This window comes from Dermacentor andersoni, chromosome 1, assembly GCF_023375885.2.
Source record: "Dermacentor andersoni chromosome 1, qqDerAnde1_hic_scaffold, whole genome shotgun sequence".
NCBI classification, from domain to species: domain Eukaryota; kingdom Metazoa; phylum Arthropoda; class Arachnida; order Ixodida; family Ixodidae; genus Dermacentor; species Dermacentor andersoni.
In genome coordinates this window covers 222,326,550-222,353,570 of record NC_092814.1, presented here as the reverse complement: position 1 = coordinate 222,353,570, position 27,021 = coordinate 222,326,550, and the positions used below count along the sequence as shown (strand labels likewise).

Below are 27,021 nucleotides of genomic sequence, written 5' to 3'. Positions count from 1 at the left end.
TTTCATTAATTTTGCGGCAATAGGCTGATTACCAAAGGAGGAAATGAAGGTGAAAGTCATTTTTTTTTTTTTTTTTAGTTTTATGCCTATACTACAGTGCCAGTACATCAGTGTGACATCATGGATCTCAAAGTTTGTCATATTTTGGCCATTCTGGCACAGTAAATGTTCTTGAAACTTGCCAAGTCCAGTTTTTGGATCTTTTAAAATACAATGTAGTCCACCTTTACCAATAACAAATTAACTAGGCATGAGTAGACCTCCTCAAAGTCCACATCACAGTGAGCTGGGGAGAGAGCTTTAAGGTAGTGTCGCCACCAAGATTTGTTTTTTGTGCTTTTTCTGCCTTGCCAAGCCTCTTCTCATGGTAAAGGTGCCTTTCTTTTATATTGTAGTAAAGTAATTTACTAATACAGCCAAAATTACTTTATTTAGTGTCCCGCTGATGTTCCTTGCCTTACGTTCACTCCATGGTTAATCAGTACTAGAGACTGGAACTATAGGCGCTAAAAAATGCTGTTTTAGGTGCCTATAACAAGCACTAAAGCCTGTTAGACATGTAAGTGACGGCACAGCAGTGGTCGCGGCAGTTGAGCGGCACTGTGGCCTACAGACGCAGCCTTGTTTTGCATGCTCCGGTTTGGGGTGACACGTGCCGCTGTGATGCACAGTGCTGCTTGCGGAAAGTGCCCGTGAGCAACGGGTTTCAGCAGTCTTCAAGAGCTGCACCTTGCTCCACATTTCCGTGTTTTGGCGAGCTTGAGCTGCAAGTTTCATGGGTGTATTAAGTTGGTGCTCCACTTTCGTGCTTTTAAACCTCACAGAAAATAAAAATACTGTGTGTCGAATTGGTAATGCAACTTCTTTATTCCCATTTATGTCTTTTAGCTCTTTATAGGCGACAGCTTAAAAGTCTTGTTATGTACACGCACACAGAATTAGTTATGTGGAAGCAAAGGAATGGGCTGGTTCATATTTCTGCGACTTGGGCTTGAAGCACGTGCACGTCTGCCAACGGCTCTTGTTTTCAAGTGCTGCAACACATTCGGGCACTATCTCGGCCACCCAAAAGCAAGAGGCCTGTGGACGGCTTTCAAAGAAGCTTGTGTATCTTTTCGCCTATAGGTATTCGAGTAGAAAGGCGGCAACCCTTGTAGAGCTCGGGTTACGTGACCTTTTAACTGAAGAAACAAGACCAAACAAAACTACTAACACGCTAGCTCGGAGTTGTAAAGAAAAAGAAAAAGGAAAAAAAAAAAAAACACCTACATGCATTGCGAACGAATAGTATGAACTGCTGTTTCATGCTGTCTGTCTAGATTCATATGGGGTCACCATCGGAGGAAAAAAAGGAGGCGAAAAGAAGAAAACAGAATGTACAAACAATGTGGCTCCATAGAATGGTACTCAAAAATGACACATAGAAACAAGCGGTACTTCTAAGGCACCAATGGACAAGGCCGATTCAAGAGACGCCGGCTTTTACTTTATGGAAGTATGCATCACTTGCGACAAGTACCTTCAGCTTCAGTGCGTAATTCCTAAAGAATCCTCCTCTTATCTTTGTTGCGAAAATCCTCCATTTTAGCATCCCAAACTAATGGACACTGCACAACTTGAGTGATGAACAGTTCGTTGAAGACCGCACGAGACACTGCAAACTGGCAGAGGACAATGTCTGCTACAAATGTAGTCTGCTAGAACTTTCTGCTCGAGCGGGCAAGTTTCCCATGCCGCCCACACTTCAGCCACGCCCCTGCCTAGTGATTTTAATGTCACTGCTCAAGGTACTCCGCTATTGGTTGCCGCTTTTTCCGCTCAAGAATTTTTCCAAATGTTTCGATCGTGATCACAGCGATGCGTGCCGCTTGGAAAACTGGTATTGGGAAAGGAGGCTTGCTCACGCGATGGGCACCACACCATTTCTGGCCCAAAATCACTTGCATGTGAAACAGGCTTAAGGCTGTCATTTTAGACATATATAGGTAGGCCCTAAATACTGTCCTTTAAGCATGTATAGGCTCAATCAATAAGAACTTCCGCTGTGCATATAAGGATAAATTATAATTTTCTAAGGAACACAGCCCATTAAACTCCTGTTTTGTTAAATTCACCTTTTCTCAATAAAACGGAATAAGGCAAGTTGTGTAGGCTACAAGATTTATCTGCAATTTAGTGGCACTACACACCACAAAAAAGTTGTGAAAGTAATGACAAACAAGAACCATACTAAGATTTCCAGGTTAATGTTGCACCTTTTTTTTCACCGAGTATTGGTTAGCCTGAATGATGCCTGTTGCAGCAGGATGCGACATTAGGCTGCTAGGTGTGTCCCTGTCCATGTATGGCTTGTGGTCCTCAGGTGAGCTTGGAGATCAGTTCTGCTATGTCTCAATATGTTTTTCTTTATCTTCCCTTTTTTGCTATCTGCTGGTGCCTGGTGCTAAAGCTCTCACTTGGGAGAATAAAGAAGACTGGCAGCCTAAACCTTGTCTCACACTCTTTTTTTTCTTCTCTTTTTGTAAATTATAAACTGGTTAATTAATTTGCTAGCTACGATGATACTAAGCACTGAGGGATAATCTTTGTCTAGCATTAAGACTGTTAAGAAATTTGTTCGCATTTGAGCGCTGTTCAGGGTGGTTTTCTGCTACAAATACCAAGCTTGTTGAAAATGTATAGTGTCCCTGACCACTTCACGGTCGCCTAGTCACATGCGGTTCAGAACCACGCTGTTAGAACCATTTATAAATTTCTTTAGCATTTCCTTTTCCTCTCTTCTCCTGCGCCCCTCGGCGTGGGAACAGACAAGTGAATGACGCTCACTTCCGAGCTGAATAAATAATATCATCCTACATATCGTGATCAGAAAAACCCTTCTATTGCGGATAATTGGAGTTAGTTCTTGGGCATGAACGTCGCTCTGCGCTGGACTTCTGCGCCTTAACCTTTTCAGGGTCAATGACGTAAATATACGGCGCCACGAACAAGTCCAAAATGGTCGATGCCATATATTTACAGCGCTGGCTGTACATTTAAACAGCGAGCCAATTTCCTAACTTTTTCTCTCCTGGCATGTGCTGTCACTATGCGGGAATACAGGGAATTTTTTTCACGCACCTCCCTCTTGCAGTTTTTGTTGCATCATTTGTTTGTTCCGGCATGTCTATATACGGTGCACCACCGCGCTCGTGCAGTGGCGCGCGGGCGAGCAGGCGGCGGTTAGATTGGGTTTTGTTCCACGGGTGCTTTCGGCTTCTTGCACTCCCAAAACTGATGGCTACTTCGTTACTAATCGCTCAAAGGGCGACCACCTGTTACTAGCTCGTTTATTTCTCACAGGGCTGTACATATGAAGGATGCCGCCGTGCATGTGTATCCTTTATTTTTTTTAGACCTGCGAAAACTATTTGCCTCTGGTTGGCGATAAGATGAAGATTAGTGGAAGTTCGTCACACTTTTTTTTTTTTTTTGGTGGGCACATAACCACACAGTTTTCTTGAGTGCGCTCACCTACACAGTTCGATTACGCTATGGATGTAAATATTAGTGTAAGAGTTGCAAAATATTCTCGTGTGCAGATTTTGTAAGCCTTGAACTATGTGTATAACAATACATGAAATTTTAAATTCTTGTCAGTTTATTTCCTTTTTTTATTGTTGTTGTTCATGAATAAACAGTACATATATACCAATGGAAATTATTTTTTTCTTACTTTACAGTCACCCTAGAAAATGTTTTCACGGGAAAGTCACGGGAAAATTTTTTAGAAATAGGTCCGTCTGAAGAAGTTAAATCTGCAACATAAAAAAAATCGACCCTGGGCAGTCACATATGGCGAAAAAAATCGAACCTGAAAGGGTTAAGGTGGCCTTGCCACATGTAAAGTCAATTGACTGAGCTATCTGAGATGTTCGGATTGGAAATTTTCCATATGGTAGCTATGTGGCTGAGGCAGGGACGTGGAGCAGCGGTAGAACATCCGGCTTCTAATCAGAAGGTCGCAAGTTCGACCCCTCCTCCAGTTCACTACATCTTCAGGCCTAGAGTGGAGCTAGACACCACCAAAAAAAGAAAGAAAAAAAGAAAAGAAAGAAGAAATGCGAAGAGCCGGTGGGGCTATACCAGTCCAGGTGCAACCAAATGCGGAAGGCCCACTAAGCTTCAACAAATGACACTCCTTCACCAGAACAGGAATTGGCCTCCCTGGTGCAGTATTTGGCCCCTCCCTCCCTCATGACTCCTATAATTAACCCATGGCCCTCAGTCCCCAGCAGCTACGGAGCACTTGACCAAGGCAACGATCAGACCTGCAACGCAGCAAAGGGTGCTAAGAACCTCTGGATTCAGATAGGCTGCCACTGGAAACTGAACCTGGCAACACTGTAACACATGAAACCTCTCAAGTGAAGGCTTGTACAGGGCTGACTAGTGGCCACGTCCTCTGCTACAGAGGACTCCCAGATAAGAAGCAATACAGGATAGGATTCCTAATCTATAACGACATAGCGGGCAACGTTGGCAAACTCTACAGCATTAATGAGAGGGTAGCAGTAGTCGTAATAAAGCTAAATAGAAGGTATAGAACAAAAGTAGTACAAGCCTACGCTCGAACCTCCAGTCATGATGATGAAGAAATAGAACAGTTTCATGAAGATGACAACATGAGGATGTTGAATTAGCAATGAAAAAAGTGCAAACTCAATATACTGTAGTTATGGCCGCCTGAAACGCAAAAGTAGGAAAAAAGCAGGTTGGTGAACAAGCAATAGGCAACTACGGTGTTAGTTCTAGGAACACTAAAGAAGAGACGTTGATAGAATTCGCGGAAAGGAATAAGCTGTGAATAATGCACACCTTCTTCAGGGTGCGTAGCAACAGGAGGAGGACCTTGAAAAGCCCTAATGGAGAAACAAGGAATGAAATAGATTTCATACTTTCTGCCAATCCCAGCATAGTGCAGGATGTAGAAGTGATAGGTAGGGCAAAATGCAGTGATCATAGGTTAGTGAGGTCTAGGATCTACCTCAACATGAAGAAAGCAAGAGTAAAATTAGTCAAGAAGAAACAGGCCTACGTATATGCAGTAAGGGTAAAAGCAGACCAATTCAGGCTGGTGCTTGCAAAGAAATATGCAGCTTTAGAACAGAGAGATGCAGATGACATAGCAGGAATGAATGAAACCTTAACCAGACTGGCCTCAGAAACAGCACTTGAAGTGGGAGGTAAGGCTACTGTGGGTAAGGCAACCAGTGAGTAAGCTCTCCCAAGTAACGAAGGGCCTAATAAAGAAATGAGAAAGAATGAAAGTGTCCAACTCAAGAGATCAGATAGAATTCGTGGAACTCTCAAAATTGATCAAGAAGGAGAAAGTAAGAGACATTCGAAGTTATAATGTGAGAAAGACTGAGGACGCAGTAAAAAATGGACGGAGCATGATATCAGTGAGAAGAAAACTTGGCATAGCACAAGCCAAGATTTATGCAGTGAAAGATAAGAAGGGTAATATCAGCAATTCCGAAGATACAGGAAAAGCAGCAGAAGCATTCTATACTGACCTGTACAGTATCCAGAGCGGACCATCATACCTCTATTCAAAGTAGTAATGAACAGGATACAGAGGCTCCTTCTTCAACTAGCGATGAAATTAGAAGGGCCTTACAAGACGTGAACTGGGGAATAGCGTCTGAAGAAGAAGATGGAATAACAGCCAATTTAATCAAAGATGGAGGAAATATTATGTGTGAAAAGCTTGCGACTCTTTATATGAAATTTCTCATGAGAACTGGAAAAATACCAACATTACACTAATCCATAAAAAGAGAGAGGTTAAAGAACTGAAAAATTATAGCTTACTTTCAGTATTGTATAAAATATTCACCAAGGTCATTTCCAATAGAATATGGACAACACGACTTCAGTCAACCAAGAGAACAGGCTGGCTTCAGGAAGAGATACTCTACAATGGATCACATCCATGCCATCAATCAGGTAATCGAGAAATCTGCAGAGTACAATAAACCCCTCTATATGGCTTTCACAGATTATGAAAAGGTATTTGATTCAGCAGAGATACCAGCAGTCACAGAGGCATTACGTAATCAAGGAGTACACAAGGCATATGTGAATATCTTAGGAAATATCTACAAAGATTCCACAGCTACTTTGGTCCTCTACAAGAAAAGTAGAGAGATACCTATAAAGAAAGGGGTCAGGCAAGGAGAGACAATGTATCCAATGCTATTCACTGCATGCTTGGAAGAAGTGTTCAAGTTATTAAACTGAGAAGGTTTAGGAGTGAGGATCAACAGCAAATATTTCAGAAACCTTCGGTTTGCAGATCATATTGTCCTGTTCAGCAACACTGGGGATGAATTGACACAAATGATTGAGGACCTTAACAGAGAAAGTAAGAGTGGGATTAAAGATCAAAATGCAGAAGACAAAGATAATGCTCAATACCCTGGCAAGGAAAGAGTTCAAGATTGCCAGTCAGCCTCTAGCGTCTGTGAAGGAGTATGTTAACATAGGTCAATTACTCACAGGAGACGCCGTTCATCAGAAGAAAATTTACAGAAAAATAAAAATGGGTTGGAGTGCATACGGTAGACATTGCCAGATCCTTACTGGAAGCTAACCACTATCATTGAAAAGAAAGGTGTACAAAGGTGTACAAAGGTGTACAATCAATGCATTCTACCGGTGCTAACATACGGGGCAGAAACATGGAGGATGACAAAGAAGCTCGAGAACAAGTTAAAGACTGCACAAAGAGCGGTGGAAAGAACAATGCTATCCATAACATTAAAAGACAGGAAGAGAAGGCTGTGGATCAGAGAGCAAACGGGGATAGCTGATATTCTAATTGACATTAAGAGAAAAAAATGGAGCTGGGCAGGCCATGTAATGTGTAGGATGGATAACCGGTGGACCATTAGGGTTACAGAATGGGTGCCAAGAGAAGGGAAGTGCAGTCAAGGACGGCAGAAAACTAGGTGGGGTGATGAAATTAGGAAATTCGCAGGTGCAAGTTGGAATCAGTTAGTGCAGGACAGGGGTAATTGGAGATCGCAAAGAGAAGCCTTCGTCCTGCAGTGGACATAGGCTGATGATGATGTTTGCATGCAGAAAAGGGATGCTAAACATCTACAGAAGTTATGGGCATATATTCGTACTTTGCAACAATCAATTATCCAACACCCTCTGGAGTTCTAGAATATTCGCCAGTCAGGAGCTTTGACAGTTCCTTCAGTAATGAAAACCTGGAATTTTTGCCAGAGACAGACTGAAGTTTCAAATGAGCCCCACATTCCTAATCAGAGTTGTGCCTGAGCATTGAAGTTCTTTTTTCAAGGAGCACACAAGTAGGTTAAGCAAACTTCAAGCGTTTCGTAACTTAATGCCGTTTGGGCCCTGCTCACAACAAGGTGCTCACATGCGGCGCAGCAGTTATTAATAGCCTTTACACTCACGAAGTGTTTGTGGCACAGTTAAACCTTAATATAATGAAGTCAGTAAAGTACCCAATTCGCTTCGCTACATCGAAATTTGTTATAGTGAAATTCAACCTTTTATGCCAATAAGTACAGTCACCGATAGTTTTTTCTTACACGGAAGGGGCCCCCAAAATTTTCCGAATTACCGGGCAACCCGAAAAGCAAATTTTAGCAGAAAAGTTCACCGATGATTACGATACTCCCTAATGCGAAATTTGAGCACAGCTGTATGCATGTTTTCATTTCACTATATGTTGGCTGGTGCTGACAACGTGTCTCATGCGGCATATTGCAAACAGAGCTAAGTGTGGTGCGAATGCCTCGCTAATCAGGAGATCGTGGCAGGAAGCACGTGGGTAACATGTGAGCGTGATTCACAGCAGCTGCCGCAGACAACCTCCGCTCATGCAGCGCTTTGTTTCCATACAGGCGACGCGTGCTACTCTGGCGCCATCTCGTAGCCATTGATGCCGCAATACCCCCATGCCCGGCACCTACGCTTTACCTCTCACGCTTTTCCCATACCCTCCTCCTCCGCTTTCCTCCTCGCACTCTATTCACTCTAACCACTTTTTTCACCTGCTGCTGCGCTCCGAATTTGCTCTCATCTTTCGCTGTGCTGGTTCGCTCAGTTACAAGTTACTGACGCTCACCGCAGGAATGAGTGGCTAAGAGCTGCGCCCTAAAAATTCAGTGGCGATTCATCAGTAAATGCGAGAGAAATGTATAAGCCTTACGTCACATCTCTTTGAGGTTCCAGATCCATAATTTAAACCGTATTCAGCACATTGTGAAGTTGTTCAAGAGCTCACCCAACACACGTACTGCCTCTTCGAGGAGCAAAGTGCAACTGACGGTGGTCCGGAACAGACCACAGTCCGTTGATATATATATGTGAAAGAAATATTCACACGTTTGACAACAACAAAACTACTATTATTTCACTAAAGCTTCAGCCGGTAGCCCAGCCTTCACCAGAGTGAATGAGACTACAGAATAAGCTCATTCCTAAAATATTAGAAAAAAAAAAAAAAGATAGAAGTCTGAGGATGTGTCAGCACGATGCAAGAAAAGATGCGTCATGGTTACATTACAAGGAATTTACTTTTGGCTATAACAACATTCTTCTAATCAGAAAGCAAGCATGCAAGTTTTCTAGTGCTTTCATTAATACCCTAGGCGACAGTATTAAACTCTTAAACAAGGTAGGACTCATGAAACATGCATTTTGCGTAAGTTCCAGTCCATAGTTATTACATACACAGTCACAGCCATTTGGAGTACCGTGCCGCAAATAACGTAACAAGTTGGAATATTACTGCAGCTGCCAACATGATGGACAGCCTGGGTTATAAAAAAAATGTGTTCCACCTGCCATTAAGACATCAAAGGCTCTTTCATAGTATTGCTCTTATATCAGTGTAAAGCTTTTTAACAGAATGGTGAGAGGGGAGTCGAAACATAGTGGTCATCAAGAAAAAATAAATAGCGAAACTAAAAAGCCAACCTTTCCCTTTTCATGGCTGACGGCCAAGTGCTGGCGCTTTCCTTGGGGTGACGCCAGGCAGCACATGGCTACTCGCCGAATCATGTGAGCACTCAGTAGCTGTCTTATGGTCTGTCCTTGCTCCCCGGAGAAGTTCATCCGCACATTTTCAAAGGCACCTTCTTGAGAGCCCAGAGTTGGCACCTAGAGTGAAATAAAAATGCTAGACGAGTTTCTCATGCAAAATATAAGAACTGCAATACCTGTTTGAAATTACAGTACCTAACAACTCCTCATTCCTACATAAGTTTACAGCACTAATGCTAAAGACTCATCTGTAGCCAATATGTTCTGCCTACAGACCTCCTATATATTCAATTTGTCTTGTCCAAGCTATTTCCAAGGCAACACAAGCAGACCTTGAGAAAGCACAGTAGAGAGGTCTAGCCTAAAACACAGCCAGAAAGCAGAAGCGTGAAGTATTGCATGGAACAGTCAAAGGCTTCTCATAGCAGAAGAAATGTATTTTTGTAGCAGGTATTTTGGCTAAGTAAATGATGCAAAAATAATACCATGCAAGTTCTGCAACACCTAAATCATTTTAACCCTTTGTTGCATGAAGAAAAATTACACATGCAAACTGTAATTACTTTTAGTTTTCTATAAACATGCATCCAGAAAATGTGAAGAAAATTTTCTTTTATGCTTTCCAATGGTTACTTCACAGCTCCCTTCAGTCAGTGTAGGTGCTGACTGTTTTCGTTTGCTCCAACAGGTGAAGTTCCCGCCACCACATTAACAAACAAACTTGAATACAAATGTTTGGATGGAGCCATGTTACTCTGCATTTTGGAATATGAAAAAACAGTCACTTTTGCAGGTATTGCAAAAGTACACTTTGAAGTGGCATAGCCAGGAATTTATTTTGTGGAGAGGGGGAGGGCACACACTTAACTGGAGAGGGGGTGGCTGGGCAGGCAAGTGTTGTCAAATGTTGCTTTATGCCACTTATCCCGATCTGCAGAAATTCGGGAGTGTGGATGGGGAAGAGAGGGGAACACGTGCCCGGTGTGCCCCTGCCCACCCCCCCTTTCTGGCTGATACCTTGCATTTTGAGCAATTATATGTCGCTTTTCACTACTCAAACAACATTTTACATACTTGTGCTGCACATTATTTCTGATGTGAAGAATTACTGACGTTGCCATAACACATGCGGTGGCAACTAAACTTGCTTTGACAGGCGGCCTTCAGTTTTCTGTGGCGAGATCTGCTGGTAACTCATCTGAATGTTTCTTCCTATGGGCTTGCTAGATAAAATAATGAACAAAAGGTTATTACATAAAAATAAGAGGCAAATATCAAAAATATTCAAAGTTAAAAGAGCGAGGACTACACTGCTGCAAAAATGTGCCCGTGCACGCGTTGTTGTGCTCCACAGAAAAAAACATGACTTCACTGAGCTCCAATATTGGCACGTCTTGGCTCTGAAGGCTTCTTCTATCCCGTGTAGACAATTATATGTTTTAAGCAAAAGTGAGAGTACGGGCGTGAACTACGTGCCGGGACAGCATAACATTATTTTTGAAGCTGTGTTGGGGAAAAACGGTGGTTGGTGGCACCTTCCAGGGCAGTTATAAAAAGCACGAGAGCTTCTCAGAAGCACTAAACTTTCTCCAAAATTCGTCCACTGTAGTGGACAGCATGCAACAAAGAGTTAAAAAGCTTTCTGAGCATAAGAATTGCATACACTTACATTTAGAAGGAATTATAAAGTAAGTTTAATTAAAGACAGCATGTGATGAGTTACAAAGGTATAAAATGCACTATATTGCAGCAAGCTGTTTACAAGACTGGCAATAATGAAATTATGAATAATGTACAGAAAGTGGAATCTCACTTTGCCCGCAATATTAGTAGATAGTTTCATTGATTAATTTGGAGAGACTCCAGGCTTGCAAATGGTTCTGAGAGCCCCTTCTGGCCTTCGGACAGTCTCACACTTCTTAATGTTGGAGAAACATTTTGCCCTCATCCCTTCAGAAATTAGGAATTCAACATAGTAAAGCATCCTTTCTGCTGATTTGAATTTCATTCTAGAGATTTTCCTCATTTGCAATTTTTCCAGGTACATCAGAATCACCATAGCTTTGTTCCCACTTTGCACTCCCTACTGACGCCTTCACTTTTAGTCACTGCTGTTGCTTGTGGGTAACCTATACTGCTCTGAGCAGTTAAGTGGCTTAGTAATGCCACCACACTTACAAGGCTGGAGACAATGCAAACCACTTAGGAAGTTCTCATGACTCAATATGTGAAGGCAGATTAATAACCGAAAATACTAATGTGCTGCCCCACATAGCCTACAAGCTGAAGTGCAAGCTCTGGCTTTGTTTTCAAATCATTACCACCAGGCTTCCAGCAGGAGTTTCTGGAGCAGACATGGTGCAATCATTGCCAAAGGAGGCTTTTATAGTAGCATGTAGAGATAATCTTTGTAGCAGTTTGGAGCAAATGTAGGAACAGTTCCATCATTGCAAACAGAACACAAAAACAGAAAACTGCAAATAAGCCTTACCATAAGCTGGTCAATGTGTTCGAACAGCTTTTCTTGTGTGTGGAGCTCAGCAAGTGCCTTCTGTGCTCGAGTTGAGCTGCCAATGGGCGAGTTTCGATTGTATGTCTCCACAATGGCAGGCATGAGAAACTGGATCAACTCCAGAACAGTGCCAACCAGGTTTGTAGAAACCTTAAAAAGACCATTTTCTTTGCTGAGGTACTGCTACAACTCAAAAATATGAAGAAAAAATAAAGTTCAATTTTACGAGGGATGAAACTCAACATGATCAGGCAAGACCTTGTTATATTAAATTATATATATTACACGAACACTTGAAGCACATTCATTATACACAGATGCCTGTCTTTTTAATTAATTTATGGGGTTTTACGTGCCAAAACCACTTTCTGATTATGAGGCACGCCGTAGTGGGGGACTCCGGAAATTTCGACTACCTGGGGTTCTTTAACGTGCACCTAAATCTAAGTACACGGGTGTTTTCGCATTTCGCCCCCATCGAAATGCGGCCGCCGTGGCCGGGATTCGATCCCGCGACCTCGTGCTCAGCAGCCTAACACCATAGCCACTGAGCAACCACGGCGGGTTAGATGCCTGTCTTAGTCTTCACACTGCCACTGTGTTGTGGAGGATATCACTGCTACAAGCAGTCAAATTTGTTAGCAATAGTTCAATGGAAATTATTGCCTACCAGCCATTAGCGGGCACCAATTAAGCTAACAAAGAGTTGACTCCATGACAATGTGTGACATGAGAGTAAATGACAGTTATGAAATCTGTAAAACCAGCAAGCCATTGTGAACCGACACACACGCACATCAGATATTGCAGATACATGTGACATGTTCACAAGAGTACACAAGAGTACAAATAGTTCTGAGTTCACTAGGTACTAAAAATAAAATACCATTGAATGCTTGTTTTGTAGGTGTATGGATCTAATATGTGATCAAAGATATCAATCAAGAGATATTATGAAAAACAAATACTGTATGTATTCAGGCAAGTAATTGCATGTCTAATGCACTTGGCTGTCAAGTGTATAATGAAATTTGTAACCTTTCTAGAGATGGCACCTTGTATTATGAAAGTCTACCAAGAAGCGTGGTTATTGCGACATGCAAGTGATTTTGACTGCCAAATCTTAAAATTTGATGTCCAGGATGGCCTTTTAATTTTGATGAGAGAGTAAGAAACAAATTTTCAATTCTGTAACACGAATTTCTGGGGGAGAAAAAACTACCAGTATCATCAGCCAACGGCTGTTTTTAGCAAATTACCATAACACCTAAAGTCTGAGCATTTATCATATAAAACTGTAGCTTAATAGCCACAGCCACTGAGCCAGAGTGGCGAGTATCATGCAGAATTACACACTTGTAGACATACTTTTTACACTAAAAATAAAGAAGAACAAGAAGGAAGAAATGCCCCTTAGAAGTGTCCACTCAGCCTCCCATCTGAAGACAGCACTCTAGAATTAAATGTATTTCAAATTCCTATTTTACAGCACAAACGTAACAACATATGTAAGTTATTGAAAGTGGGCAGAAGACATGTGGTGTTAATGAAGCAGCCACAAAATATAGGAACATTTGGTTTATGTTTTCTGACATTTGTTTTCCCTGCATGACACAGATATCAGTGGCCTCCAGTTTGTCATAGTCCCTCAGTTACAAGAAATTGTGGTGCTAACTGGGGGGGGGGGGGGGGGGGTAAGTGTTGTGGATATCGACGTGCCTTCCTGCGCCTTATCCCTCAGCTCGCGCAACGTGCTTAGTTCAATATCTCCGGCAAGGGTCACAGTAACGGCAACATGGTAGACATGGCTAGCGTGCTGGAGCTGATTTCCCACGCAGACTGTGCTTCTCCATCCCAGGGTCAAGTTACCGCACAAGAAGCAAACGTCTGAGGCGCGCCCTAATTGGCCTTCCAAGTGGCGGCTCCCTGGCGCCCTCTCTACCCAAGCTCTCTTCCACTGAGTGCTTCGTGCCTTCATCGCCACGGCAGATGCACACATGCCTGCAACAAGTTTGTTACGCGGGACCTTTGCTCCCTTGACTTCTTGTTCTCACACTTGGTGGACTGCTACCTAGTTAGCCCTAGTGCAGCGGGCACGTAGTCGATTGGTCTTGCGGTAAGCCTTTGCACGTAAACGCCGTGACTGTCGCACTGTGGTGTATCTTGGGTTAATAAACCCGTGTTTGTTGGCGATCTGACACTGGAGCCTTCTCTGCACCGTGTTGGAGAGTTGATGAATCCTGCTGAAGCGCTTTGGTGAGTTTTCGGAGTGGAGGAGCGTCATGTCCTTTCCTGACCGTCGCTCGTAGGGCGAACCTTGTGCAAACCAATATGCACAGTTGTTACGTGCCAAAACCACTATATAATTATGGGGCATGTTGTAGTGGGGGGCTCCTGATTAATTCTGACCGCCTGGGGTTATTTCACATGCACCTAAATTTAAGCGTTTCTGCATTTCAACTCTGTAATCACACTTGATATGTGTGTAGTGGGGATGTGCCATGAGGTACTCGACATTCTTTTGACTCAGGTACACATTAAAACTATAGCCCCCACTTCAGTCATTTTTACAGAAATACTCTGTAGAAGTTTTTTGTTCCGTTTTGGAGCATAATACCAGCATAACAGTCCACATATTGGTTTACAGGAGTTTGATTGTGAACTAAGCCCCATTCACAACAACTGCCCTTTTGTGTGAGCATTCCACCATATAATTTCCTTTGCTCCAAAAAGGATTGCCTGCCATAGGTGAAATGCGTGCCACACAGGCACTAGCCACAGGGTTTCTCAAACTGAGTTTTGCAGAACACAGGGGTTCAACTAAAGGCATTTTAGGGTTCCGTGAGCGGTAAGAATGAAGCGGTAAGAATGAATCCGACCTGATCCAGTTTTCCCCCATTCACTTTCACAATTTCTAGATTTAGGGAAGGAATTTTGCATTGTATGTTAGTTTAACAAAGCCATTGCACACAACATGTACACTACTGTAGTCTATGCAAGAGACCCATGCCGCAGTGGCACGCAAGACTCATCATGGTTCAATTTGCGGGCCCATGGTGTCTGTGCAGAGTGCGTTTCATTCACACTCATGAGAGAAGTCAAACGCATGAGCGGGAATCAACTCAAAAGTTTTGCAAGCTGAGGTCCACTTTCAAATTCAGCAGTGCCTGCCTAGTATTGCGACTCGGGGTCGAAGACGAGAGACGGACACTTGGAGTAGATGAAGAGGAGACGAAAAGCTTTATACAATATTGTTACAAACTGCTGGTCAATACGTCGGCTTTTAGCGAGTTCCAGGCGGCGGCACTCTTTTATAACAGCATCCACCGTCGCTACGTTGTTGCAAACGAGCAAGTGGAAGGCGTCATCGGCAATGCCTTTGAGGATGTGGGCAACCTTGTCTGACTCAGTCATGTGGGTGTCAACTTTGCGGCACAGAGCCAAGACGTCCTGAATGTACGTGACATAGGGCTCTGTTGACGTCTGCACACGGCCGGAAAGCGCCTTCTGCGCGGCAAGTTGGTGACCGTAGGGGTTGCCGAACAAGTCCCGAAGCTGTGTCTTAAGTAAATCCCAACTGGTGAGCTCATCTTCGTGCGTGCGATACCAAACTCTAGGTGTGCCACCGAGGTAAAAGACTACGTTGGCGAGCATAATAGTAGGGTCCCACCGGTTATTGCGGCTGACGTGTTCATACAGGCTGATCCAGTCATCGACGTCTTCCCCATCTTTGCCCGAGATTACGCCAGGATCACGGGGAGCGGGGAGAGGAGAGTGATGTAGGTCGTCGAAGTGGCAGCAGGTGTCGGAGCCGGGGGAGTCCGGTTGTCGTCGCCGGGAGCCATGAAGGAAGGCTCGACGTACCGTCCACTGTGAAGCTCCGTGACGGGGTACAGGGAACGTCCACCTCCACCAGATATGTTACGTAGGAAGACGCAGACGAAAAGCTATGTACAAGTATATTTACAAGAAAATACGCTGCGCTTGGCCAAGAGGCAACAGCCCGCGCTAGCTTCTCATCGTCGCCGTCGTCTTCGCACTGCTCGCCTTTTCGTGATCGCACATATTGTTCCGTAGCAATATGTACATATAGCAGGTAATAGCATACAAGTAGCGGTGCTGAAGAGCACACCAGACTGACGGGGCAGCTGGTGGCGACTCTTTCTCTAACAATGGGCCAGTTCCGCCTTAAATCCCTTTGGCAGAAATGAGGCAGGATCGGTGCTGCCATCAACTACATCACCTTCCTCTTTCGTCGTGGGAGAAGTCCAAGCTGCATACTGTCAGGATTGGGGGCTTAATCCCATTGCTAGTAATCAGTTGTCAAGATTGGAGTCCGGCATGAATTAGAAGGTAGCTGGCCCATGCCGTCGTCCAACTTATCCACGCTGAGGACGTTGATGAAGGGAAGGACTGCTTCTCATCGAGAACGAGGAATGTGGGTTTATTTACAGTATTTACATGCAGTTCATCAGTCTAGCATGACTGCGAGAGAAAAGTACGTCCGTGTAACACGACTGCTTGAGAGAGTGTCGAGCATCCGCACAACAGCGATTTATAAACACTCGGTCCCCCCTTGATTCCAAGGGGACGGAAACGTTCGTTCAGCCATTGTAAACACGCCGCATCTCCCCGGGATGGCTTACACACACACACGCACACACAGGTTCCCGGTCCGGAACCGATGTCATACGGACTTCCTAGAACTCGGGGCTGACCCACGCAGTGCGGCCGGGTGCCCCTTTGTCTTGCGTCTCGGACGGCGCGTGGGAAGGACCCGCAGATGACGTTCCCGTGGCATCTCCCCCGCTCGCGGCCGACCCGGGTAGGCGGTGTCGTGTTGCGGCACAAAGCCTGCTTCGTCGAACTCATCCAGTCACAACGGCAACGAGGCTAGAGCGTAATGCCAAGGAAAGTTGCCGCCCCTGTCGCAAATGGCTGGCAAAACTTGCACTTCAGCTGGCCATTCTTAACAATACCACCGGTCTCCACGGAAAGGGGTCACCAGTTCTGTGGAATTCTGAAGGCTGTCAGTGGATTTGTCGTGGTGCTCTGTGCCCCGGGGCTCCTCAGTATAACCCAAGAAAAAGGCTCGGCAGTTTTTTTTAACTTTGAAGGTCGTCAGTGGACATTTGAAGCCAAGCACAAGGGCAACCACTTCAGAAGAATGAGGGGGGAGCGCCCGCCCGTTGCTTCTGATGATAGGCACGCAGCGTGGCACAACACTAGTCAACTCTTGTTGTCGATAGCATGGCATATTGTAATATCCACCGGTGGTTTTGCTATTCAGGCAAGTCTGTGTCAGCATGGCGTGGTTTAGATACAGGCTGGTTTGCTACCACACTGAGTTGGTTTCTATCTTCTCTGAAATAAAATCATGCAACATGCATTTCGATGTGCGTGCAGAGTATCGCTGCACACAGGGCAACGTGGGCATTTAGGCTTAGCATTTCAATCGGTATATTGAAGACCCCTTCGCAGTGCTGGTGACTTGCAACCATTTGCATTCAAAATTAAAAGACTTTTGTACCCCTGACATTTCAATTGCATCAAGCCACCGTTTATGGCGCACAGTTAATATACTTTATCTCAGTGTAGTTCCTTGCAGCACTGTGGCAGCAGCAGGTCCCTTAGTCAATAAGAAGGTAGAATGTCCCTGAAGATGTGTTCATCCATGCCACATTGTCTGCTTCGAGTCTGCTTGCCATCCTGTTGATACATGCTCCATGGTTAGTGGATTGGCGCAACAAATGTCCTGGCATTGTCACCATAAGCTGCTTTACACGAATGTGACAGCGGTGCTTTGCTTCACCAGCATGCTTCTCAGCCGTTCTTTACAGCCTCCTTAGCCATTAGTAAGGGTGGGCGCTCTCATAAATGTTCACTTGTGCCTCATCGTATGCTTGGTGTTTATTTTGAGTTTAGCAGCCTCTGTAGATTTAGCAGCATAAAAAAAAGCAGCTGATCTCAGTAATAGTGACAAAACATAGCTAATGCTTTGCCCTTAGTGTGAGATGAGACTAAGATTTTACTAATCATTTTTTGCTGTCAGGGCAGAGGTCCAGTAACAAGCGTGAAGTTGGATCATAGCAGGCAGTCTTAGCTGCATGGGCACTGCCATATTGCTACAAAATCTTGGTTAGGTGGCTTTTACGGTTACCAGCGGTAACTGCTACAGTAATTCACAGCATATGATGTGCATGCACAAAGGGCCTAACATGCCATGTACTGCGGTAATGTTTCATGCACCAACAAAAATAAAACTCTCTATTGTCGCCAATAATCAGAAAGTTATGCCCAGGACTATATTCTGCTACAGAAGGATATTGCCCACGTACACCTCAAACCTTTGGCAGGGCTCAAGTTACTTGTGAGATAGAGTACAGAGCCAATGCCTGAGGTAGCTGGATGGTAAGCGCAAGTGGCATATGGATGGTATTCAGAGCGGCATGAACAAAAAAAAAACTTGTCTACATATTATTATTGCGGTATCATCACGAGTTCATCAGTAGCGATGGACTTTGAGATTAAAAAGATAACATGCTGAACCGTAAATGTCGATGGCCACACGCAGACACAGTGGTGGTGCTACTGTGGTTATCACACTCGCGCACTGGCTGATCGAGAAGAGGCCCTGGGGGAACATATTTGCTATAGCACGCAGTTTTCCTACACCACAAACTAGTCTTCAAAAATTGGCCTCTTTCTTTTTTTTCTGTGTTAGCAAGCTACAACTGTAATATAGTAATAACAATAAAAGCACCAGCCTATAATTTTTTGTGTTAAGGCATGTGCCTTGCTCATTTCTGAGAAGTGCAATGTGAATTTAGCAAAACTGTGTGCGATGAACCATTTTTCATATGTATATAATATTCCTCCAAATATATACTATTAAATTCAGTTGCATTCAAGTGCAAACAACTATTATATGCAAGGACACTTATCAGAGACTTGTCGAGCACTAAACCTATAGTGTTGACACTGAAATTTCTCATCCTACTAATGTACTATTTTCTTTTACAAACAACTTTCACAGAGAACTAGTATAAACAAAATGGATATAAATATGGGATAAGAAGACTTACAATGTGCTCAACAAGGGCTCCTCGAAATGCCTAGAAAGAAACAAATTTCAGTAGGCTTATTTAAAACAATTCAATTGTTATAGAAGCAATAATTTTTTTTATTATAAAGCATGTGAAAAGACAGGCTTAACTGTCTTCTTTATCTCCACTAAACTAAAACACTTTAAAAAAAATTAAATTATGGGGTTTTACAAGCCAAAAGCACTTTCTAATTACGAGGCACAACGTAGTGGGAGACTGGAAATTTGGACCACCTGGGGTTCTTTAATGTGCACCTAAATCTAAGTACACGGGTATTTTTGCATTTTGTCCCCATCGAAAAGCGGCTGCCATAGCTGGGATTCGATCCCGCGACCTTGTGCTTTAGCAGCCCAACACTATAGCCACTAAGCAACGAAGGCAGGTTAAACTAAAACACTATATGCACACTATAACACTATGCACTATAACACCAACACTAGATAAGTGAAGGTTCAGTATAAAGAAGCAGAGCCAGTACACCATATAAGATATGTAACAATGCTCTGCAATGTCATAATACAGAAGGATCTTCTATGCTTGAATGCATCTTACCTCTAACTTCTTTGCCAGCTGCTGCCGATGTTTCAGAGTCTCTTCAGTAGCCTTTTTAGAGTCTCCTGATGTAGCCACAGGTGTGCGCGCATCAGCAGCACTTGAACCAGCTCCAGAGCCAGGGCCTTGGGCCGGTGATGAGGCCCTACGACGTATTGAGCTGGGCAGAACATTCTCTGATGGAAGTGAAAATGCTGCTGTAGTGGATGCACACACAGGGCCTGTATCTGATGATATCTGTGGGTTGCGTTTGACTAGAGCATGGCAGCTGCCATCTTCTTTGGCACCACAGTCACAGAAAAAGGAGCCAAACTTGGCATATGTCACATCGTGGTCCTTGTGGCACACCTTAGCACAGATGGTGCAGACACCTACACCATCCACCATGCGGCATGTGTGGCAGTGGTACCAGTGCTGATTCATGAATTCCTTCTGGGTCATGGTGAAGGTGCACAGCTTGTTGCAAAGAGAGTCTTCATCGGAATCCTCACCACCAGATTCATCATCTTCGGGGCCTAGCTCGTCAGCCCAATCTGAGTCAGGTTCTGGGTGTTGTGCGTCACCATCCAGTAGTGGGCTGGCAGCTCCACACCGGCCAACAATGAGCGGTCTCTCAGCCAGAAGCTTGAGAGAGCCCACTAAGTCAGCTACATATGACAGTAAATAGCAAGCAGAGTTCATAATGACCTGGTGCTTCCCACTACTGACATTGTCCTCCAGTTTCTCGAGCACATCCTTCTGGGACAAATACTTCTTGCAGGTCTCAAGCCACTCTGTTGTTGCCTTGAAAAGCTGCAGATGGCCACAACCAGAACCTGCACTAGCCAAAGTGGACATGACAACCATGAGGTCAGAGAAGCCAATGCCTTCGGATGCTGGAGACAAAAGCTGGGTTCCAATCTCAACCAGTGCAGTTAAGAAAGATCCAGCCACTTGAGTTGACACCTTGTTGTTTTCTTTGACAATATAAGTTGTCAGGTTCTGAAGCAGAAGCCGATTTTCTTGAACAGGACTGCTATCCTCACTGAAGTTTGCTCCTTTGGAACCAGTTACAACTTTGCTCAGCCAATTCTGGAGAGATTTCAAATCTAGTTCACTCAACCGGTTCATTCTTGAGAGAGTTGCATTTAACTTTTCCAGGCTTGGGTCTCCTGGATTCTTATCAATTTGCGTGAAGAGCTTGCTAAAGAACTTGAGGACGCGAGTTCCATATGCAGGACTTAAGTTTCCTTCTGCTGCAGACAAGAAAATATTCCAGATGTCTTTATCACAGAAAAATTTCTCCAGGGCCTTTTTGCCAGGCTGCTTGTCCAAGAGGTTCTCCATAAACTTCAGGCACTCATGAAACACTAATTCGTTGAGTTCACTTTCCTTATGAGAGTAATTGATAACCAGCTCATAACAGTTTGCCAGCATTTCTTCATAAACATGTTGTGCAAACTCTTCTGTGTCTGATGACCCAATGATGCCTTCAAGAGCCAGCATTACAAAGTCTGTCTGTGACTCTGTGGTAGCATCTAGCAGCAGCGGCAGCATTGCCCGCAAAAGGTCATTAGAAAATTTGTCTTCCGCAGACCAGCTGTAGACATCTTGAGCAAAGCGCACAATGCATTGAAGTATGCGCTTCAAGCTGGAGTTGATCAAAAATGTGGAGTTTGCTGACAAAGGGGAGAAATGAGCAACCTGCACAGCTGCAATGTAGCTCTCTGATGGAAGGCTGTCATTAGCAAAGTCATTTCTCCAGTTGCAGACATTCACTGCCATTGCATTCCAGAAATCAAGGGTGCTGTCCACTTGCGGTGGCAGATGCGACACAATGGCAGCAACGGTGCTGGACACCTGAGAGCAGCGTCGTGAGGTCATTCGCAGCACGACGTCCATAGCACGCAGGCTTGTTTCTGAGCGTCCTGTTGGTGACAAATCTACGGCCTGAAGCAGAAGACTCCATCTTTAAAGAAACAAGAAGAGACGAGAGGGAAGAAAAGCTGAAGTTAGGCATAGGAGCTCTCAAATGCAGTGAATCAAAATAGGTTCCACTTAACAAAGGTGACCCACAAAAACGAAACTATCATTCCAAACAGTATCTAAATACAGTTGAATTTTGATATAATGAAGTTGTACTTGCAGCGGAAAACTGTTAAAATGCGAATTTCACAAATTCCCAGAGCACTCCTGGTGGACAGTACATTATCAGTAATCGCTTATAAACAAATTGCAAGAAGGTCGGGACATAATAGTGTAGTTATGAGTGCCAGGGCACATGGTGCTGATTGTGCCAAGATCAATGCATCAGCGTATCTCATGGCACCTGAGATTAGCACACTGCGTTGAGCAGCACTGTAAACCTTGGACACCATGGCTTACTGTGCTTATCACTCGCAGCAGTCATTAGATGGCACCCTCAAATTAAAAACAAAAGTGCAAAAAGATACGGATATTGATTCTGAGAAAAAAGAAAAAGTTGCAGTTTCACCCGAAAGGCAAAGCAACAATAGCGATAGCAAATTAGCAGACAGCTATACGAAGTAAGCATAGTAGTTTTATCGGCCGTGTAAACTTGTAAACATTTGCGTACTAACTACATTAACAATTATGGTATCGTGCGCACAAGCAAACATGAACACATCTCATTCGATGACCACGCACACACGCTGTCAGAACGCTGGAGTGAGAAAGCGCGACAGCAGCAGAGAGCGAATTGACCTTCGTGCTGTCTCTCGCTTCAACGTGAACTGAACTGAAGCCCAAACCCCATGAGAGCGATTTTATGCACGGCGGTGACCAGTGACGAAACGGGCCGTTGCGCGAACAGATCGCTCATTCTTGTCGCTCAATCGTTCAGTTCTAGAAATCTAGAATTCGTCACTCGTCAGCTGGAAGTGCTATGAGCGACTAGCCAATAGCACAAAACCAGAACTGAATGTACATCAGTAATGTACTACCGATTGTCACCCGTAACAAGCAAATGACAAAATTTTTAGATGTGCAAGGATAAGAACCCACTACAAGACCCTCAGAAATATGTCATGCTGCTCTTTACAGTAAAACACATCAGCTTAAAATAATAAAGCACGCGTCACGCCAGTTTCGGCACGTTTTTGCTGCCCTCATACCAACAACATCGGGGAGACATCACTCAAAGTCGTCGCTTGCGTGGGGCATGACTAGCAGGCGACGAGTGAATGCAACAGCCATCTCCATTACGTCGCTTGTCACCAAACAAAATGCGCATGAAGGCACCAAACATCTTGGCTCGGCCTTTGTGCTTGTCAAAGATTACCACCAAGATAAGGCACATGGCCTGCATATGAACAGCCATGCGCAGTTACAGCAAGAATAAAGGCGAGACGTGTGTGCTAGGGGAAGAGCGCAGATAGATGTGCGGGCCCCTGCCCCTTCCCCCCTCTAGCGGGTGCTTAATCAGGCTACTCCGCGATCGCCATTTCCCCACCCACCTTGTGCTGAAGGAATAGTCAGTTCTCGTGTTTCTATGAGTGCTCCGAGCTGCCGCACGCATCACAGCCTCTGCAAGTTGTTACGCAAGAAAGGGCACAGCGCTGTTCCCTGCATACTGCGTCCCAGCGTGTGTGCTTCATTGGCACTTCTGCCACTCGAACTTTTAATGCGGAATTTACTTTTTATAGTATTTCACTCTTAGTTACTATTACTATTATTTACTATTACTACTACTTATTTTACTATTACTACTACTTATTTTACTACAACTACAATTAACATTTTTATAGTGTTTTACTAGATTTACTATCCATACAGGCTTTAATTACATGCTTGTGAAAACTTTGTTAAATTGAAACGGTGTCGTGACATCACAGTAGACTCCCTTTAAGACAAACTCAAAAGTACCATAAAAATTTCTTCATCTTATCAGAGGATTAATTGGCAAAAGATCAGGTGCATCCAAATATCTTACTTCAATACGTTAAAAGACAAAGACTTAAAACGAGAGAAAAATGACATAAAAAGCATTTATTTAGCTGAACTTATTTATAGAAAACTGTTTTCAAGTGGTACTCTTGATTGGTTTCATCCAGGCCGTGATGGATGTTTGGCACTTCTGTACAAATCAGTGAGCCGTCACAAACGATGTCATCTCACCTAATGACCTTAAAAATCCTTCCGTGCCTTCGTGTTGCTGAAAAAAAGTTCACTAGGGAGTTAAAGCAGGCATCTGCTGTCTCACAGGTCATCGGTGCAGGCTCCAAGTTAGCAAAAGTATGAACGATCGTGCTGAGCACGCAGTAAAGCAACGCAACCTAGAGGAAAGTCTAGATGACGTTGAGCGAAGTGGTGAAAGAGAAACGAGGCAACCGTTACAGAGGAGGAAAGTAGGCAGAGCTGCGCTGGGTTGACTTCCTCCGGTAGTTGCAACAGGTATCTTTTGCGATACGGGCGTACCAGGTCCGTCTCGTGTAGTTGCTACAGGTTTCGTTTGCGATACGGGTGTACCAGGTTCGTCTCGTGATAACATCATCCTCGCGTGCCGTACACTGTGTGTGCGAGTGAAAGCGTGCGCCCCTGCTGCGCAATGCCGGCAGTGTGTGTCAGCGGTAACAGCTGCAGGCATGAGTCAGGTCGGCGTCACGGACATGACTCTGGAAGAGATCTTTGATTGGCGCAATAAATTAGTTTACTCCGACACCAAGAAGCCTTCGCCCACTTCACCAAGCACCCTTAAAACTCGACTGCAAGTGCGCCAAATTCTGCCTCGTCCTCCTCTACTCCCAGCCGCTGAATACAAAATCCTTCTTCGTGTGCACAGTGGCATCAACTGCGCCAACATACATCCAGTCTCTCACCGCGACATCGTCATCAAGTCCACTGGCCTCTCCGTGGCTGCAACATTGCTAGATCAACTCCAGGCCAACGAGATTAACAACACAATCATCATAAGCACTTCTTGCATGGACAAGGCTGATCGCTATTTGAGGATCACCACCCTCACCCTCATGGGCAAGAGCTATGATGTCTCCATGCATGTGGCAGACCCCAAAAATTTGTGTAGGGGTATCATCAAGCTGCCAGCATCCCTGGTAGAAGGGAACATGTTGGCTAACTTCCGAGAGTCCAATCCAGAAATCAACATCCTAGCTGCTTGAAGAATGGGCTTTACGGACTCCATCCTGGTCACTTTCGAAGGCTCAAAGGTCCCCTTTTACATTGATTACCTCCACACAGACCTCCACTGCCAACCTTATCAACAAAAAGTGGAGGAATGTACTAAGTGCTGACAGCTTGGCTATTGCCAAGATGTCTGCCCCAATGTGACCATATGTCTCTGTCCAAAATGCAGCACAGCACAGCAAATAGCAGCTCCTCACAAGGTGCTGATAGCTCTCTCATCAAGTACTTGCTTAATCAGAACGAAATGCCTAAAAATGTAACTCACACAGCTCAAAGCAATGCTCCATTCCCCCATCGAAATCAATGACACTCCTGCTGCTACTTCCAACCCACTGCCACAAACGCTTGCGGCCGCACTCACACGCCCTCAGACAGAACAAATGGACACTGTTGCATCCACTATGACTGAAGCAGCAACTCCAAGGCCACCTTCACCACACATGCAGCCCCCACCAGCAAAAAGGAAGAATGCCGAAATAACAGACATTGACAACACTGCTGAAAATGCCATATTTGTCCTCTGTGACCGCATGAACACCCTGGAAAATAAACTTCTTGCCCTTGAAAATCGGCTACAAAGCAAGTTTGATGCAATTATTTGTGAGACATCTGCACAGTTCTGCAGATTCCAAGAGCTAATTGACAGCTGGGGAAGACACTCGGCGATATCACAAGTTCCCATCCTTCATAACGACAATAATGATGAAGCCAGCCTGTAGTCTGGTCATCTGGCAGTGGAACTGCAAGGGGTTCTGCAATAAGCACGCTTGTCTAACACTATTTCTACGAGATCCCTGACATTATAGCCTTGCAGGAAACACACAGGAAAGTCACTCTGCCTGGATACAACACGTTTCAAGACCCTCACACAGACAGGCCCAACACTGCAGTACTTGCAAGACGACATCTTTCTGTTAAATGGGACACATTCAGCAGTACTGACAGCCACCATCAACAAAATTCTACCTCAAAGCCACAAACAACCACTCTATATGTGTTGAATGTTTATAGCCCTCCTAATGCTCGACAACACCGCTTTGAGCACATGCTTGGTCAAGCCAAAGCTAACGCCAATAAACAGCTGCTAGTCGTAATGGACGACTTCAATGCCCCCCATCAAATGTGGGGCCACTCCGCATCCACCCCTAAGAGCTCTGTAGCAGCACATACAGAATCAAGGTTTCACCACCTACAATGGCTTTACTCTTCCTACCTGGCTAGGAAGTGACGTGGCAAAAACCTAAAAAAGTTAGGAAGCGGCCATTACATCCCTGAACTCTGTGTAGATTTTGAGCACAGACCGCTAGCCATGAAACGACTAAGGCTTACCAATTGAACAGAATTAAGAAAATCTCGCTCCAGCACTAACGAAGAAGTCATTACCGACATAGAGAAATGGGCAAGCGCCTTACAGGCAGACGTAGAGGCCCATACCACCTTTCTCCCGCTAGACACACCCTTGGCTACAATTGATTCCAAGCGCCTACACATGTGGGAAGCGAAGCAAGCTTTACTCAGGAAATGGCTAACAGCAAGTTACAATCACAAACTCCAAATCAGAGTCACCAAATGGGACTCTCAGATCCAACAATACGCTATCAAATTGGCGGCAAAGCAATGGACTCAGGTTTTTGAAGAAGCGTATGGTCATCTTAGCACTAAAAAGACCTGGCAATTGCTCTGGCACCTGCTCGACCCCACTAAGTCTAGGACGCACAATAACCACCAGATCAATAAACTGCTACATGAACAAGCAGCGAACCTGTCGACCATGTTCAGCAACCTGGCCTCCAAACATATGCCCCCTCCTACGCAAATCCCCATGCCCGAGTATGCTGGTGAAACCAATGAGGAGCTTTGCAGCCCCATCACAGAAGCAGATGTTCGGCATGCCCTCAACCAAGTGCGAACCACCACAGTGCCAGGCCCAGACTCTGTGACCAATAAGACGCTTTGCAACTTCGATGAGCAATCCATACATAAACTCACCGAGTATTACAACCACTGTCTCGAAGAGGGCGAGATACCCCAACATTAGAAAGCATCCAAGGTGATCTTCATTCCCAAGCCAAATAAGCCAATTCACATTGATAACTTCTGTCCAATCTCGCTCACCTCATGCATAGGGAAGATCTTGGAGCACGTAATCCACTTACGCCTCTCCAAGAACATCGAACATAATCCATTGTTTCCTTCGAAAATGCTGGCTTTCACAACTCTCTTGTCAGGATGTTATGCTAAGGCTCAAAGAAGACATTATCGAACCAAGTGACGCATGTGACACACAAGCTAGGCCTCGACCTCAAAGGAGCCTTCAATAATGTGTCCCACTTGGCCATTCTATGCAAACTTTGCAGTATAAACTGTGGAGAGAGAATCTACCGCTATATACGCAGCTTCCTCCCGAAGTGTACTGCAACGCTCCAATTAAGCAGCGAACAATCTGGTCAAATAACTTCAGGAATCACTGACACGGCCCAAGGGGCAGTACTCCCCTCCCTCCCTCCTCTTCAATTTGGCTAGCAACCTTTAGCTTTCACTGTCAAGAAGATTCCTGACCTCTGATTCACACTGTACGCAGACGATATTATGCTGCGGATGACCGGAGGTTCTGACGGGCACATCCAAGACACCCTCCAA

The 27,021-nt window shown here is 44.5% G+C and overlaps 1 protein-coding gene across 3 annotated transcripts in view; it reads right to left on the bottom strand.

The window, feature by feature from the left end:
- The window catches only part of poe (E3 ubiquitin-protein ligase-like protein poe), a 590,397-nt gene that overhangs the window by 330,315 nt on the left and 233,061 nt on the right, over positions 1-27,021 (bottom strand). For all 3 annotated transcript variants that reach the window (XM_055063706.1, XM_055063707.1, XM_055063708.1), the window contains 4 exons: positions 19,240-21,187; positions 18,667-18,696; positions 11,561-11,731; positions 9,004-9,186 (listed from right to left, as the gene is read on the bottom strand). In XM_055063706.1, the coding sequence (XP_054919681.1) occupies positions 9,004-9,186; positions 11,561-11,731; positions 18,667-18,696; positions 19,240-21,187 (2,332 nt within the window). The remainder of the gene's footprint in view (positions 1-9,003; positions 9,187-11,560; positions 11,732-18,666; positions 18,697-19,239; positions 21,188-27,021) is intronic.